Source organism: Monodon monoceros, unplaced genomic scaffold (genome assembly GCF_005190385.1).
Source record: "Monodon monoceros isolate NGI ecotype Baffin Bay Population unplaced genomic scaffold, NGI_Narwhal_1 Super_Scaffold_18, whole genome shotgun sequence".
Lineage (NCBI taxonomy): Eukaryota > Metazoa > Chordata > Mammalia > Artiodactyla > Monodontidae > Monodon > Monodon monoceros.
In genome coordinates, this window is record NW_021703774.1 from 93148223 (window position 1) to 93165224 (window position 17002).

General features: G+C 41.5%; 2 protein-coding genes across 7 annotated transcripts in view; both read left to right on the forward strand.

Annotated features, from left to right (window-relative positions):
• The window catches only part of DBT (dihydrolipoamide branched chain transacylase E2), a 42344-nt gene extending 37710 nt beyond the window's left edge, over positions 1-4634 (forward strand). The window contains exon 11 of one of the 2 annotated variants that reach the window (XM_029230733.1): positions 2896-3534. In XM_029230733.1, the coding sequence (XP_029086566.1) occupies positions 2896-3063 (168 nt within the window). In that variant the 3' untranslated portion in view covers positions 3064-3534. Of the gene's footprint in view, positions 1-2895; positions 3535-4618 lie in introns of those variants that run through there. The other variant, XM_029230734.1, reaches the window with a different exon arrangement.
• A 1504-nt stretch (positions 4635-6138) lies between these two features.
• The window catches only part of LRRC39 (leucine rich repeat containing 39), a 39042-nt gene continuing 28178 nt past the window's right edge, over positions 6139-17002 (forward strand). For 2 of the 5 annotated variants that reach the window (XM_029227892.1, XM_029227894.1), the window contains exon 1: positions 6139-7927. The gene's annotated coding sequence lies outside the window, so the exon portion shown is untranslated. Of the gene's footprint in view, positions 7928-15729; positions 15896-17002 lie in introns of those variants that run through there. The other 3 variants (XM_029227896.1, XM_029227895.1, XM_029227893.1) reach the window with 2 other exon arrangements.

The window sequence follows — 17002 nt, forward strand, 5'->3', positions numbered from 1 at the left end:
CCATTGAGAGAGTTTTTCTTAAACTTTGCTCTGTTCAAGAATCATTGGGAGTGCAGTTAAAAATGAAGATTTCTTGGCCTTGGGGACAGAACCTCCAAAATTTACATATTAAACAAGAACCCATGTGGCCATGTTATAGGAGACTGACTTAAAATAAGGGTTGCAGTGATTCTTAACCCTGGCTACCCATTAGAATCATCTGGAGAGTGTGAAAAAAGTGCCCAAGCTCACCCCATACCAACTGCACCAGAATTTGTGGGGGGCTGGGGCTTGGGCATCCCTATTAACTCAGGGTTGAGAACCACCCAAGTTAAAGAAATAAGCTCATAGATACCATTTCAATACCACCATTATTAAATGTCATTGTCACTACATTAACCTTGATTTTGATCTTCACGTTTTCAGAAGAACCTTTCTTCTTCTCTGTATTTATAATGCTTCCACATGGAACATCTCTGGGACTTGCTTTTCATGAGTTTATTACTTTCATGTTGGCATCCAAAATCTTCACAGATACTTTCATTCAGCTTTTGATTTGCTTTCTAGCAGCTGGTACTTTGGCTGCTAAGTTACTCCCTCTTCTAGCTCTACTTTCCCTTCTGGCCCACGGAAGAGACAGGGAAGAAAAATAGGAACACATAGCATGACACTGTTCTGTCCAAATCAGAAGTTTCTCTAAGGGATTAACTTCTCTATCACTCGTCCGCCCCCAACAAGCATTCAGCATTTGATTCTCACAGAATTCTGACTTCTTGCAGCTTACAAACAAGCCATCATACCTATCTAACAAAGTTTTGTTTTCCCTTTTCCTGAAAGCAGTTTGTTTTCTTCTGAATTGTACATATAGGTATATAATTGTGGTAAACTATACATGACAAAGTTTACCATTTTAATCAAAGTGTATGGTTCAGCAGCAGTAGGTATAGTCACACTGTTTGCAACAATCACCACCGTCCATCTCCAGAACTTTTTTATCATCCCAAACTGAGACTCTGTGTGTACAATATATACCACATTTTGTTAATCTATGCATCTCTAATGAGTATTTGGATTGTTTCCATTTTTTGGCTATTGTGAATAATGCTGCTATGAACATTGGTGTACAATTATCTGTGTGAGATGCATTTTTTCAGAATCATCTCACTCATGGTTTTTTCAGGTTATGAAGCATAATTCTTAAAGTATAAATCTGCATAGTGACTTAATGTAGTTAATCCTTGTTGGGTAGGGACAGTATTTCATTCCTTTCTCCCTTTGGGTCATCTCTCCTTTGCTATCTTTTGTTTTCACTGTAAATTTTACACTGTCACTAAATAGTCTTAAGTCACTAAAACCTCCACATTCCTCCATTCTCAGTCCTTATCTTTCTTGACCTATTAGCTGCGCTTGAGTTGATCAATACTGCCTCTTTGGAAAACCTTCTTCACTGCGACTTGCAGAAAACCTCGCTAGTCTGCTTCCTCCCTACCTAGTGCCTGTTCCCTCTGAGTCTCCTTTGCCTGTACCTCCTCATCTCCCCCAGGGCTCAGTTCTGGCCCTTTTCTTTATCTGATCCAGTCTCATGGCTTTAAATACCATTTATATGCTGATGGCTCCCAAGTTTATATCTCCAGACCAGACTAAACCTCTCCTTTGAACTCCAAACTCTTATTTCCTACTCAGAAGTCTAACTAGGCATCTCCAATTTCCTGCCCCTTCCCTCACCACCACACCCTCTCACCTGAAGCCTTCTCCTCTCAGTGACTGGCCATTCTGTTCAGAAACCTCCAATAGCTCCTCACCTCACTCCAAATCAAAGGCAAACTAGCTGCAGCGGCCTACCACGGCTCTGCACTGGTGCCACGCAGTGCGACTGGGACCCGCATCAGGCTGTGACTGTTGTATCCGGGCTCTGAGGGGAGAACTACAGAAGGGGAGAGTAGGGCTCAGAAACCGTCGTTGCCCTTTGACAGAGTGATTTTATGTCTACTGAACCTAACGATAAGAGGTGGATCTTGCATTTTGTCTATCTTTTTATATCATTATAAAAAGATAATATATTTTTGATATATATTCACTTTTGATATATTTAAAAAAAAATAACCTGCAATGAATTCACTTTTTTTTAAATCTGTTTTTGGAAAAGTCAGAGGCAGACTGGGAAGCATAACTGTTGTCTTAGCAACATGCCCCCCTTCAGCCTGCTCTTTCTGTGTCATCTCCCACCTCTCACCCCGGCCCCTCCAATGCAGCCTCCCTGCCAACTTTGCTGGTCCTCCAACACTCCAGCCATGCTTCCCCCCGTCTTTCTCCAGGTGTCCATATGGCTTGCTTCCTCACTGCCTTCAGTGAGGACACCTTCTTGGTGAGGCTTTCCCTGCCCACCTGTTAAAAAAAAAATGCAACCTCTCCCCTATTTCCACCTCCTGCGTATAATCTCTATCTCCATTCCAAAGTGCTTTATTTTTTCATTTGCACTTTTCACTATCTAACACACTATATATATTTTACTTATTTATCTTAATCGTCTGTCTCTCCCCATTAAAATGTTAGCCCCAAGAGGGCAAGGATTGTTATTTGTTTTGTTCATTGCTTTATCCCCAGAGTCTAGCAGAGTACCTGGTACATGGTAGATGCTCAGTAAATAGCTGTTAAATAATTGAAATCTGAAACGAAGTTCACTGTACATACGGAAATTATACAGACGACAGGAAATATCTTGGAGAAACTCTGAAAGCTTGAAGCACACACTCACAAAGATGGGAAGAGTAGTAGTTAGCATTATCAAAAGTCATTTGGGATGCCCATTTCTTCTCTATTATAGGAAGGGAGATTTGCCTACTCTTTCACCATTGTTTTTACTAGAGCTTGCTTTGAGCAAGTGAAGGCTGACTCTGTCCTTTTCCTTATTTGTAGGCCCTTCCCCGATTTAACGAGAAAGGGGAAGTATATAAGGCCCAGATAATGAATGTGAGCTGGTCAGCTGATCACAGAATTATTGATGGTGCTACAATGTCACACTTCTCCAATTTGTGGAAATCCTACTTAGAAAACCCAGCTTTTATGCTACTAGATCTGAAATGAAGATTGATAAGACATCCTTGAACTTTCTGAGCTTCAAAAGGAAATGCAGAGCCCAGCTGTGCAGCACACGTTCCTCATTGCAGTTTGTATTGTAAATGATTTGTAATGTATGATTACAGTTCTGAGACACAATATGTATCACTATTCTGTTAGAGATTTTACTGGAAAGGAATAATGGTATAATAGTTCTCCTGGGCTGTCACATATTATAGGTCATAGTATGCCTTCTTAATATAGTGCTGAGGTCTTTGTGTCAATGGATTGAAACTGGCAGGAACAACAAAATGAATATTACTGAAAGACAGGCCGCCATATACAGTATTTGCCCTATTTCTTTCTTTCTTTTTTTTATTTTAAACTAACTTTTTTTTTTATAAACTTTTAAAAATTTATTTTATTTATTACTTTTGGCTGCATCGGGTCTTAGTTGCGGCATGTGGGATACTCGTTGAGGCATGCGGGATCTTTTGTTGCGGCACGGGATCTTCATTGTGGCATGCGGGCTTCTCTCTAGTTGTGGCATGTGGGTTTTCTCTCTCTAGTTGTGGCGTGCAGGCCCCAGGGCATGTGGGCTCTGTAGTTTGCGGCGCACGGGCTCTAGCTGAGGTACGTGAGCTCAGTAGTTGTGGCTCACAGGCTTAGTTGCCCTGGGCATGTGGAATCTTAGTTCCCTGACCAGGGATTGAACCCACATCCCCTGCATTGTAAGGCAGATTCTTTGCCACTGGACCATCAGTGAAGTCTCTAAACTAATTCTTAATGAAACTTTTCAATTATACTTAGTTGGGAAAAGGAATTTATATGCAAAAGTATTTTCTATTTCCCCACAAGAATGCAAATTATTGTATAAAATAAGTGCAATTGTATTTACCTTTTAAGATATCCTGGAGTGTGTTGCTCTGTAGAGATTATCATCTGTAAATATCTTATTTGTATAAATTAATATCTTTTAAAAGGGAAAATTATAAGCTAATCTTAAAAATGCCCAATTATAGTTTTATAGCCAGTAAGGCCACTAAAAGTATTTGTTTAAAGTGGATATACTTTTAGAATTTGGTAATGGTTTAGTGTTTTATTGAGAAAAACTTCACCTTTACAACCTTGCTTCAATGTAAGGAAGGTACTTTAAATGTAGCAACCACTGACATTGTGTTACATTCAGAAGTCCATTGCCTTTTAACTTTTTTTTTTTTACTTTCTTAGTCTTCAGCTAAAAAAATAGGATAGATTAATAAGTTAGGGTCTATTCTATTCTTCATATCCTGAGAAGGAATATGAATAAGGGGAGAGAGAAGACTAATGGATAATTATGGACATTAAAATAAAAAATAAATTTTGCACAGAAATAAAGGTATCCTCATGATCATTTTGTTAGAGGCCCACTTGAATCAGAAATTCATGTTGTTTCTAATATTGTCTAATTGAATACTGTATGTTCAAGTGAAGTTTTGTGACAGAAAAAGTTGTTTTAATGTCTACTTGATTTTTTTCAAAATGGAAATGATGTATAATTCAGAAAATAATGGATCTAATGAATGTTATTTTTTAAATTCAGATAATATGAAGAGTTGCAAAGAAAATAAAATCAACCATAATCCTACCACTATTAACATTTTGATCAAGGTATCTGTATACATAGCTATTCTTTTTATGAAAATAAGGTTGTGCTGTATCTACTATTTTATAGTTTGATTTTTTTAATTTAACATTATGAGTCAATAAACAGCTCCACATTATGATACTTTTAAATGGCTGCATAATATTCGTTGTTTGCATTTATTACACATCCAAATGTTAAACATCTACTGTATACTAAGTGTGGTGCTAAGCAGTGGGTACACAATGCCCATCCTCATGGTTCCTGCCTTCATTGGGCTTACAGTCTGGGGAGCGAGACAGATATTTAATAATCATAAAAATAAGAATATAATTAACTTCTAAGTAGGAGAAAACAGGGTGCTATAAGAGCATCTAATAGAAGTTACTGATCCTGTCTGGAAAGATGAGGAGAGGATGTACCATAATTTAACCAATTCCCTGTTGATGGCATTTACAGAATTTTAAGTGAAGAATGACATGATCAGTAAAAATGTCCCCTTCACTTAAGAAATGTGAAAACTAGGAGAACAAGAGCTTTGAAATAAGTATGTAATATGTTCCCCTAAAAGTCCAACATCATTGGCTCAGAATAAACTCTTGAGCTATCTGTTCTATCCCAAATCCCTGCCATTGCCACCTTCTCTTTTGTCTCATCCTTTGAGAATTCAGCAAAGGATTTGCTTTCCATTGTGTGTTGGACCTTTAAGATAAGAGGATCCACTGGGAGGGATGAGGGGGCCAGGAGCACAGCCCTAGTAGCTGATCCACAGGGCTCCACACATCATAGGGTGGGAATTGTTTAGAACAAGGCCTTAGCCGTATTCCTAAAGGTTGAAATTAAAGGGAAGAAGCCATAAATTCAAGTCCTTCACTAGTTTGTCTGGAGGTTGGAAGGTACTATATGTCCATGGGGGAGAAGCCAAAGTTATTGGCCCCAAATTATTGTTGGGAGCGCCCAACAAGAAAATCAAGGTTCCATTCATTATGTAGGGCATTCCTCTGATTTTGAAAAGGAAGCACAATAGGGAAGGAAGTTTGAAGGACAGAAGCCAGATTGGTATTAATTTCCATTTTAGAGATCAAAATGTACCAAATCTTGAAACATTCCAAGAAGTGGTTACGTAGGGAAAAGAGAGCCCACAGGCCTGTTTCAGCATTTCCCATGGCTTTCCAAAGTGGGTCCCAAAGATCACTTGATGGATTTCTTTGCTGACCTCTAAGTAAACTACGGTTTGAAAAAGATGATGGAACTCACTCAGCACTACCCTGCAGCCCCGAAGTACAAACCTTTCCTTGAAGTCTTCAGACTTATTTAACATTCACCCTGTAATTGATTAATTAGTTCATTCTGCACATATTTATTACTGAATATATGTATTTAGTTCCAGGCCCTGGGATATACACTGTGGATACAGATGAAGAAGATAGATGAAGTTTCTGACCTCACAGTGAGAACTCTGGCTGGTGACTAAAGCCTTCACCAGAAGTGGGTCTGTGCCAGTAACTTGGAGGAGAGCAGTGCTTCTAGAGTTGAGTTGGATCTCCAGTCAGCTCTTAATGGTGGTTTTGCTCCTTCCCTATAAACTGTCTTTTCTCACTGAGGTTAGATCACTATGTCTCCTTTACACACTAGGCCTGCCTCATCAATCCTGCCTCACAAACCATACACCTAATAATAAGGTAGACTCTGTCCTTAGGTCACACAGACACAGGCCATTCAAGCTCTTCAGGTTATGGTTTGGGTGTTGCTTTTCATGAGGCAAGCAACAATAGGGGACCTACATGAGCCCAGACACTTAGGGAGCAATATGCAAGGGCTGTACCATCTGAGCATAATATTTTCAGAGTGCACATAAAAGAGCTTCTAATTAATGAGTCATCTAGCCTCTATGCTCATGAAATAGTGGTAGAGAGGGAAAAATTGAGTAAAATTTGAGACAATAATTATAATAGTGTCAGGCACCGCTAATGCTTACATATATTAATTCGTTTCGTCTCTCCAGAAACACTGAGGTAGGTGCAATGATTAGCCCTATGTGAGGAAACAGAGTTTAAGTACTTAGATGCGTGTGGATTAACATACGCTAAAGAAGTATACAAAGCTAAACTACTATACCTCACTTTGTGTTACAAATGCCAGGATTGTCCATGATTTTATGCTGTTTGAGGAACTGGTATTATTGAGCTAAAAGAAAGAGAGTTTTTGTTTGTCTTAGGGGTCTTAGCAGTTTGAAATACTCCCCGAAGGCCCTGTGTTCTCCAGGCACTGAAAGGAAGGAGTTTTGGTGTTATGAATTCTCTGCAGCAGTAGTTTATGAGAGAAGCATGATGTCAGTTCACCTCAGAACCAGATCTACCAACATCCTCCTGTTCTCTTTACTGAGCCAGGCTTTACACACCAGAACCAAACTGTAGAAGAGCTGGCCATTGGGGATTCTCAGAGTACAGGATGCTTCCTTTAGGCATGAGAGTGAAACCTGAAGCTGCCTGCAGTGACTTCCCAGTTGTTCCTGGTGGCCTGTAGTAAAGCATGAAGACGATATCACATGCTTCGAGAGATGATCAAAGGAAAATCCTGAGGCTTCCAGAGGAAAGGATTGGGGTCTCAGTCCTTGCAGACAGTGCCTTATCTTCCCCAGGTACAAGCACTCAAACACTAGAAAGAGGTAAGCACAGAATTTGGGTTTTAAAAGATCCTCTTATGCCCTTTATTGTCCTAAGCTTCCATCACAATGAATTAGTCCCCATTCCCTGAAAACAACATGCAGTGTATTTCATGTTTCCATGCCTTTGCTGGGCTTGTTTCTCCACTCTGGTTTCCACCAGAAGAAAATCCAGAACAAAAGTCACTTCCTTTTTTAGACCTCCTCTGACTGTGCCTCCCTACGTTTGAATCAACATTTATTTTTCCTCTATCTCTCCTGCTTTGTCCACACCTCCAACAGGACTCATGCAGTGATGTAGCTGAATGAGTATGTCTTCACTGCTGGCCTGTGAACCCTCTCAGTAGCCCCAGCTCAACTGACTGGTACTCAGTATGTGCTGGTTGACTTCAAAAGAAATCTATGCCCTGGATCTGATTACGTTTTTTAATGAAGTCCTCATGTAGCATTGAAGCATTGCCAATGACCCAGAAAAGTATAATGTGAAGCAACCATGGCCATGAGGCCGCTCTTGTATCTGTGAAATGACTCTGAATGGCTATGCTTGCTACAAGGAAAAGTATCTAGAAGAAAAGGAATCTGTTCAAACCTCCTTATAATTGGTAAGACATTTGTTTTAAATTTTGAACAAAAGACAGTTATATTTTCTATGTGTTGTGTATATTTCATAGTTCATTGTAATTCCTCAGTTAATCAGAATGTTTAGTGCTTTCAAGCTCATTTTAGATTTTATAGAACTTGGATCATTATTTTGCTTTTTAAAATGTTTACAAGTGTTTCATTTATGCCACTACATCATGTGATTAAGCAAAGCAATGACTTATCTGAGGCCAAGCAGGAAATAACACAGCCAAATTCTCCAATGTTATTTATATGGAAAAACAATACCCACATTACAGTTGCATTTACTATGCCAAAAAAGTAGAAACTACTTAATTTATTGACTTACTGATTTATTGATTTATGCCCTGCCACTTTCAGAAAGAATTTCAGAAAGCAACTGTGTCCATAGTCATATTCACCACATTTGAACAGTATAACTATCATTGTTGTGTTGTTGCTTATAGCTACCTTTACATAATTTTTTTTATAAATAAAGTTTTATTGGAACATGGTCCCACACATCCTTTTATTTTTTTATTTTTTTTGGTACGCGGGCCTCTCTGTTGTGGCCTCTCCCGTTGCGGAGCACAGGCTCTGGATGCACAGGCTCAGCGGCCATGGCTCACGGGCCCAGCTGCTCTGCGGAATGTGGGATCTTCCCGAACCGGGGCAAGAACCCGTATCCCCTGCATCGGCAGGTGGACTCTCAACCACTGCACCACCAGGGAAGCCCCATTTTTTTTTTTTTTAATGCTCTATGGAGTTGGGGTTTTTGGGGGGTTCTTTGTTTTTTTATTTTTTGGTTGTGTTGGGTCTTCGTTGCTGTGCACGGGCTTTCTCTGGTTGTGGAGAGCGGGGGCTACTCCTCGTTGCGGTGCTTGGGCTTCTCATTGCGGTGGCTTCTCTTGTGGCGGAGCACAGGCTTTAGGCATGTGGGCTTCAGTAGTTGTGGCTCGCGGGCTCTGGAGCGCAGGCTCAGTAGTTGTGGCGCACGGGCTTAGTTGCTCCGTGGCATGTGGTATCTTCCCGGACCAGGGCCCGAACCCGTGTCCCCTCCATTGGCAGGCGGATTCTTAACCACTGAGCCACCAGGGAACTCCACATTTTAAATTAAGCATCTCAGGACAACTAAGCCCGTGCGCCACAACTACTGAAGCCGTGCCTAGAGCCCGTGCTCCGCAACAAGAGAAGCCACCACAATAAGAAGACTGTGCACCACAACAAAGAGCAGCCCCTGCTCGCCGCAACTAGAGAAAGCCCATACATAGCAACGAAGACCCAACGCAGACAAAGACAAACAAACTAAAAAAACAAAAAGAGAGAGGGAATCTTAAGTTGAGTCTTGATTTTTCTCTGTTTCTCCAGAGACACACAGACAGCACCAAGTCAGTTGTCTTCATCCCACTTCCTAGTTCTGCCTTTTTGCATCCCAGCCTTGCCAAAACTGAATTCTAGTTCCTCTGGTCGATGAAAACTTATTCAGATAATTTATATGTCCTTGGTAACCATCAGAAACCTAACTTGGCATCCACAGAATTTCTGTGAATGGGTCTCCCAGGGCATCCAACCCTGGGAAATCTACTCAGGGGACGTTCTGAGTCCCTCCTGACTCAGTTCCTTCTCTGATACTCTTGCTCAGGTTTTAGGAAGTAATTCTCTAGTCATCTTCTCTCTTTTTTTTTCTTTTCTCTCTCTCTTTTTTTAACATCTTTATTGGAGTATAATTGATTTAGAGTGTTGTGTTAATTTCTGCTGTATAACAAAGTGAATCAGCTATATGTATACGTATATCCCCATATACCCACCCGCTTGCATCTCCCTCCCACCCTCCTTATCCCACCCCTCTAGGTGGTCGCAAAGCACCAAGCTGATCTCCCTGTGCCATGCAGCTGCTTCCTACTAGCTATCTATTTTACATTTGGTAGTGTATATATGTCAGTGCTACTCTCTTTGTCCCAGCTTATCCTTCCCCCTCTCCGTGTCCTCAAGTCCATTCTCCACATCTGTGCCTTTACTCCTGTCCTGCTACTAGGTTCATTAGAACCTTTTTTTTTTTTTAGATTCCGTATATATGTGTTAGCATACGGTATTTGTTTTTCTCTTTCTGACTTACTTCACTCTATATGACAGACTCTAGGTCCATCCACCTCACTACAAATAACTCAATTTCTTTTCTTTTTATGGCTGAGTAATATGCCACTGCATATACCTGCCACATCCTCTTTATCCATTCAACTGTCGATGGACACTTAGGTTGCTTCCATGTCCTGGCTATTGCACACAGTGCAGCAATGACCATTGTGGTACATGATTCTTTTTGAATTATGGTTTTCTCAGGGTATATGCCCAGTAGTGGGATTGCTGGGTCATATGGCAGTTCCATTTTTAGTTTTTTAAGGAACCTCCATACTGTTCTCCATAGTGGCTGCACCAATCTACATTCCCACCAACAGTGCAAGAGGGTTCCCCCTTCTCCACACCCTCTCCAGCATTTACTGTTTGTAAATTTTTTGATGATGGCCATTCTGACCAGTGTGAGGTGATACCCCACTGTAGTTTTGATTCATATTTCTCTAATGACTAGTGATGCCGAGCATCCCCTCATGTGTCTGCTGGCAATCTATATCCTCTTTGGAGAAACGTCTATTCATTTCCTCTGCCCATCTTTGGATTGGGTTGTTTGTTTTTTTGATACTGAGCTGCATGAGCTGCTTGTATATTTTGGAGATTAATCCTTTGTCAGTTGCTTCGTTTACAAACATTATCTCCCATTCTGAGGGCTGTCTTTTCATCTTTTCTATGGTTGCTTTCGCTGTGCAAAAGCTTTTAAGTTTCATTAGGTCCCATTTGTTTGTTTTCATTTCCATTACTCTAGGAGGTGGGTCAAAAAGGATCTTGCAGTGATTTATGTCATAGAGTGTTCTGCCTATGTTTTCCTCTAAGAGTTTTATACTGTCTGGCCCTACATTTAGGTCTTTAATCCATTTTGAGTTTATTTCTGTAAGGAAGTGTTCTAATTTCATTCTTTTACATGTAGCTGTCCAGTTTTCCCAGCACCACTCATTGAAGAGGCTCTCCTCTCTCCATTGTATACTCTTGCCTCCTTTATCAAAGATAAAGTGACCATAGGTGCATGGGTTTATCTCTGGGCCCTCTATCCTACTCCACCAATCTATATTTCTTCATGCCAGCACCACACTGTCTTGATTACTGTATCTTTGTATTATAGTCTGAAGTCTGGGAGCCTGATTCCTCCAGCTCCATTTTTCTTTCTCCAGATGGCTTTGGTTATTCAGGGTCTTTTGTGTTTCCATACAAATTGTGCAATTTTTTGTTCTAGTTCTGTGAAAAATGCCATTGGTAGCTTGATAGGGATTGCATTGAATGTGTAGATTGCTTTGGGTAGTAGAGTCATTTCACAATGTTGATTCTGCCAATCCAAGAACATAGTATATCTCTCCATCTGTTTGTATCATCTTTAATTTCTTTCATCTGTGTCTTATAGTTTTCTGCATACAGGTCTTTTGTCTCCTTAGGTAGGTTTATTCCTAGGTATTTTATTCTTTTTGTTGCAATGGTAAATGGGAGTGTTTCCTTAATTTGCTTTTCAGATTTTTCATCATTATTGTATAGGAATTCAAGAGATTTCTTTGCATTAATTTTGTATCCTGCTACTCTACCAAATTCATTGAATAGCTCTAGTAGTTTTCTGGTAGCATCTTTAGGATTCTCTATGTATAGTATCATGTCATCTGCAAACAGTGACAGCTTTACTTCTTCTTTTCCGATTTGGATTCCTTTTATTTCTTTTTCTTCTCTGACTGCTGTGGCTAAAACTTCCAAAACTATGTTGAGTAATAGTGGTGAGAGTGGGCAACCTTGTCTTGTTCCTGATCTTAGAAGAAGTGGTTTCAGTTTTTCACCATTGAGAACGATGTTGGCTGTGGGTTTGTCATATGTGGCCTTTATTATGTTGAGGTAGGTTATCTCTATGCCTACTTTCTGGAGAGTTTTTATCATAAATGGGTGTTGAATTTTGTCAAAGCTTTTTCTGCATCTATTGAGATGATCATATGGTTTTTCTCCTTCAGTTTGTTAATATGGTTTATCACATTGATTTGCATATATTGAAGAATCCTTGCATTCCTGGGATAAACCCCACTTGATCATGATGTATGATCCTTTTAATGTGCTATTGGAATCTGTTTGCTAGTATTTTGTTGAGGATTTTTGCATCTGTGATCATCAGAGACATTGGCTGTAGCTTTCTTTTTTTGTGTCATCTTTGTCTGGTTTGGTATCTGGGTGATGGTGGCCTCGTAGAATGAGTTTGGGAGTGTTCCTCCCTCTGCTATATTTTGGAAGAGTTTGAGAAGGATATGTGTTAGCTCTTCTCTAAATGTTGGATAGAATTCACTTGTGAAGCCATCTTGTCCTGAGCTTTTGTTTGTTGGAAGATTTTTAATCACAATTTCAATTTCAGTGCTTGTGATTGGTCTGTTTATATTTTCTATTTCTTCCTAGTTCAGTCTCAGAAGGTTGTGCATTTCTAAGAATTTGTCCATTTCTTCCAGGTTGTCCATTTTATTGGCATAGAGTTGCTTGTAGTAATCTCTCATGATCCTTTGTATTTCTGCAGTGTCAGTTGTTACTTCTTTTTCATTTCTAATTCTGTTGATTTGAGTCTTTTCCCTTTTTTCCTTGATGGGTCTGGCTAATGGTTTATCAATTTTGTTTATCTTCTCAAAGAACCAGCATTTAGTTGTATTGATCTTTGCTACTGTTTCATTTCTTTTTCATTTATTTCTGATCTGATCTTTATGATTTCTTTCCTTCTTCTGACTTTGGGGTTTTTTTTTTTGTTGTTGTTGTTCTTTCTCTAATTACTTTAGGTGTAAGGTTAGGTTGTTTGTTTGAGATTTTTCTTGTTTCTTGAAGTAAGTTGTATGGCTATAAACATCCCTCTTAGAACTACTTTTGGATCATCATGTTTTCATTGTTATTTGTTTCTGGGTATTTTTTAATTTCCTCTTTGATTTCTTCAGTGATCTCTTGGTTATTTAGTTGCGTATTGTTTAGCCTCCATGTGTTTGTATCTTTTACAGTTTTTTCCCTGTAATTGATATCTAGTCTCATAGCGTTGTGGCCGGAAAAGTTACTTGATATGATTTCAATTTTCTTAAATTTACCAAGGCTAGATTTGTGACCCAAGATAGGGTCTATCCTGGAAAATATTCCATGAGCACTTGAGAAGAAAGTGTATTCTGCTGTTTTGGGATGGAATGTCCTATAAATATCAGTCCAAACAGTATAAGTCCATCTTGTTTAATGTGTCATTTAAAGCTTGTGTTTATTTATTTTCATTTTGGTTGATTTGTACATTGGTGAAAGTGGGGTGTTAAAGTCACCACCTATTTTTTTTTTTTTTTTTTGCGGTAAGCGGGCCTCTCACTGTTGTGGCCTCTCCGTTGCGGAGCACAGGCTCCAGACATGCAGGCTCAGCGGCCATGGCTCACGGGCCCAGCCGCTCCGTGGCATGTGGAATCTTCCCGGACCAGGGCACGACCCGTGTCCCCTGCATCGGCAGGCGGACTCCCAACCACTGCACCACCAGGGAAGCCCAGTCCCCGACTATTATTGTGTTACTGTCGATTTCCCCTTCTATGGCTGTTAGCATCCACCCCATGCATTGAGGTGCTACTATGTTGGGTGAACAAATATCTACAATTGTTATATCTTCTTCTTGGATTGATCCCCTGATCACCGTATAGTGTCCTTCCTCATCTCTTGTAACAGTCCCTATTTTAAAGTCTATTCTGTCTGATATGAGAATTGCTACTCCAACTTTCTTTTTTTGTTGTTGTTTTTGTTTTTGTTTTTTTGCGCTATGCGGGCCTCTCACTGTTGTGGCCTCTCCCGTTGTGGAGCACAGGCTCTGGACGTGCAGGCTCAGCAGCCATGGCTCACAGGCCCAGCAGCTCCGCGGCATGTGAGATCTTCCCGGACCGGGGCACGAACCCGTGTCCCCTGCATCGGCAGGCGGACTCTCAACCACTGTGCCACCAGGGAAGCCCTCCAACTTTCTTTTGATTTCCACTTGCATGGAATATCTTTTTCCATCCCCTCACTCTCAGTCGGAATGTGTCCCTAGGTCTGAAGTGGGTCTCTTGTAGACAGCGTATGTATGGGTCTTATTTTTGCATCCACCCAGCCAGTCTATGTCCCTTGGTGGAGCATCTAATCCGTCTACATTTAAGGTAATCATTGATATGTATGTTCCTATTACCATTTTCCTAATTGTTTTGGGTTTGTTATTGTAGGTCTTTTACTTCTCTTGTGTTTCCTGCCTAGAGAAGCTCCCCCAGCATTTTTTGTAAAGCTGGTTTGGTGAACCCTCTTAACTTTTGCTTATCTGTAAAGGTTTTAATTTCTCCGTTGAATCTGAATGAGATCCTTGCTGGGTAGAGCAATCCTGGTTGTAGGTTTCTGCCCCCCCTCCCCACACCCACAACACTTTAAATATGACCTGCCACTCCCTTCTGGCCTGCAGAGTTTCTGCCAAAAACTCAGCTTTTAAACTTATGGGGATTCCCGTGAATGTTACCTGGTGCCCTTCCGTTGCTGCTTTCAATATTCTTTCTTCGTATTTAATTTTTGACAGTTTGATAAGTATGTGTCTCGCATGTTTCTCCCTGGGTTTATCCTGTATGGTACTCTCTGCGCTTCCTGGACTTGACCAACCGTCTCCTTTCCCATGTTAGGGAAGTTTTCGACTCCAGTCTCTTCAAATATTTTCTCAGACTGTTTCTTCCTCTCTTCTTCCTCTGGGACCCCTATAATTCGAATGTTGGTGCGTTTAATGTTGTCCCAGAGGTCTCTGAGACTGTCCTCAACCCTTTTCACTCTTCCTTCTTTATTCTGCTCCCTGGCAGTTATTTCCACCATTTTATCCTCCAGCTCACTCATCTGGTCTTCTGCCTCACCTATTCTGTCATTGATTCCCTCTACAGCATTTTTAATTTCAGTAATTGTGTTGTTCATCAGTTTGTTTGCTTCTCAGTTCCTCTAGATCCTTGTTAAATATTTCTTATATTTTCTCCATTGTCCCTCCAAGACCAAGGATAATCTTTACTATCATTTCTCTGAATTCTTTTTCAGGCAGGTTGCCCATTTCGTCTTCATTCACCTGGTCTTGTAGGTTTTACCTTGCTCCTTCATCCATAACAAATGTTTTTGTCATTTCTTTTTTTTTTTTTTTTTTTGATGGGTGGTACCGTATTCCTGGCTTACTGGTTGTTTGGCCTGAGACGTCCAGCACTGGACTTTGCAGGCAGTTGGGTAGAGCTGGGGCTTGGTGCTGAGATGAGGACCTCCCAGAGTCCTCACTCCGATTGATATTCCCTGGGGTCTGAGGTTCTCTGTTAGTCCAGCAGTTTGGACTCAGAGCTCCCACCACAGGAGCTCGGGCCTGACCTCTGGCCTGGGAACCAAGATCCCGCAAGTTTCGTGGCATGGTTAAAAAAAAAAAAAAAAAAAGGAAGAAAGAAAGAAAAAAAGGAGCAGTATGATATCAAAGAATAAAAAACAAAATAAAATTAGAAAGATAAAAAATATATTAGGAAAAATAAAAGTATAATGGAAACAATTGCAACAAGGTAAAACAAAACCGCCGCAGAAAAAAGAAAGAAAAAGCCTTGGCTATGGGGTCGGAGTTTAGGCGGGGGTAGAACTTAGGTAGGGCCGGGGTTTAGGGTGGGGTGGGACCTAGGCTGGTGGGGGTGTGATGTTTGAGCATGGGGCGGGGCCTAGGCTCAGGACCCACGCAGCAGGGAAAGGCCCTGGGGGCGGAGCCTAGGCTGGGCCACGTTCAAGCGTGTGGCGGGGCCTCTGCTTAGGACCTGCACAGAAGGAGAGAGGCAGCGCGTGGAAAGGGAGGCCTGTGGAGCGTGGGGTTCCCGAGTTTGCAGGTAGGGCCCTGAGGGTGTATGGGTGGGGTTTAGGCCCAGCGTGTTGGAGGGCGTCTCAGAGGTAGGGCCCTGGGTGAGGATGTAGGGGCAGGGCTTGAGCTCTGCACCGCAGGAGGGAGGCTCCGAGGGCAGAGGATTAGGTCCAGGAGTCCAACAGGCTCCCTGGTGCCTAAGTGGACGGGGAAAGCACTGGCCGCATTCCCTTCCGTTCCTTCGTGCCCCTCCCCCACTGTCTCCCCAGGGTCTCCCCTGTCCCTGCTGGACCCCTAACCATGGGTGCGTCCCGCTGGGTGTAGGAACTCCTCCCCTCCCCCAGCTACCCCTCAGGGGTGCCGGTCCCGGGGATCCAGCCTTTACTTTTGCTCCCCCTTCCCTCCCTCCCACTCCCTCAGGACCTGCTGGCTGGAGGGGGCCTCGGTGGGCAGAGGTTCAGGCCCGGGAATCTCAGCAGGCTCCAGGGGCCCAAGTGGGCAGGGGAAACGTGGCCAGGCTCCCTTTTGATCCTCTGCTCTCCCAATCATTCCTCAATTACGCTAGTTAAGATTCCCTTGGCACACTAGTTAAGATTAATTTCCAGTTCTTCATAGCAAAGTCATTAGAGACTCAGAACACTTTAAATTTAAAAAAATTTATTGTTGATAAATGTGGAAGTTTAATGTTGAATGTCCATAGAGCCATTACATTTTCCTTCTGGGCACACAGTTAAATATGCATAGCTTAGCCTGCAGTTAGGTAGGGCCGTGTGATTTATTTCTAGCCATTAAAATATGGGTAGAGGTGATGTAGGCCCTTTCCAGATGTGGCTCATTAAACCTCCCAAGAACTCCTCCACACTCTCCTTTCTCTCCACTGCCGGGAAGCCTGCATGTTGAAGATGGCAGCTACACACAGTGGGGGCACCAGCAAAGCCCCCATCCCCCATATACTAGCACTGATTGGTTTGAATGTACTGCAGGTGAAAAATAAACTTTTGTTGTTTTAAGACACTATCTGGAGACTAATCTCAAAATAATGCCCTAATTCTAAGCTGTCCGGTGCAATACCTCCTAGCCGAATGTGACTGTTTAAATTTAAGTTTTAATTATTGTGGCTATTGCACACTTGAAA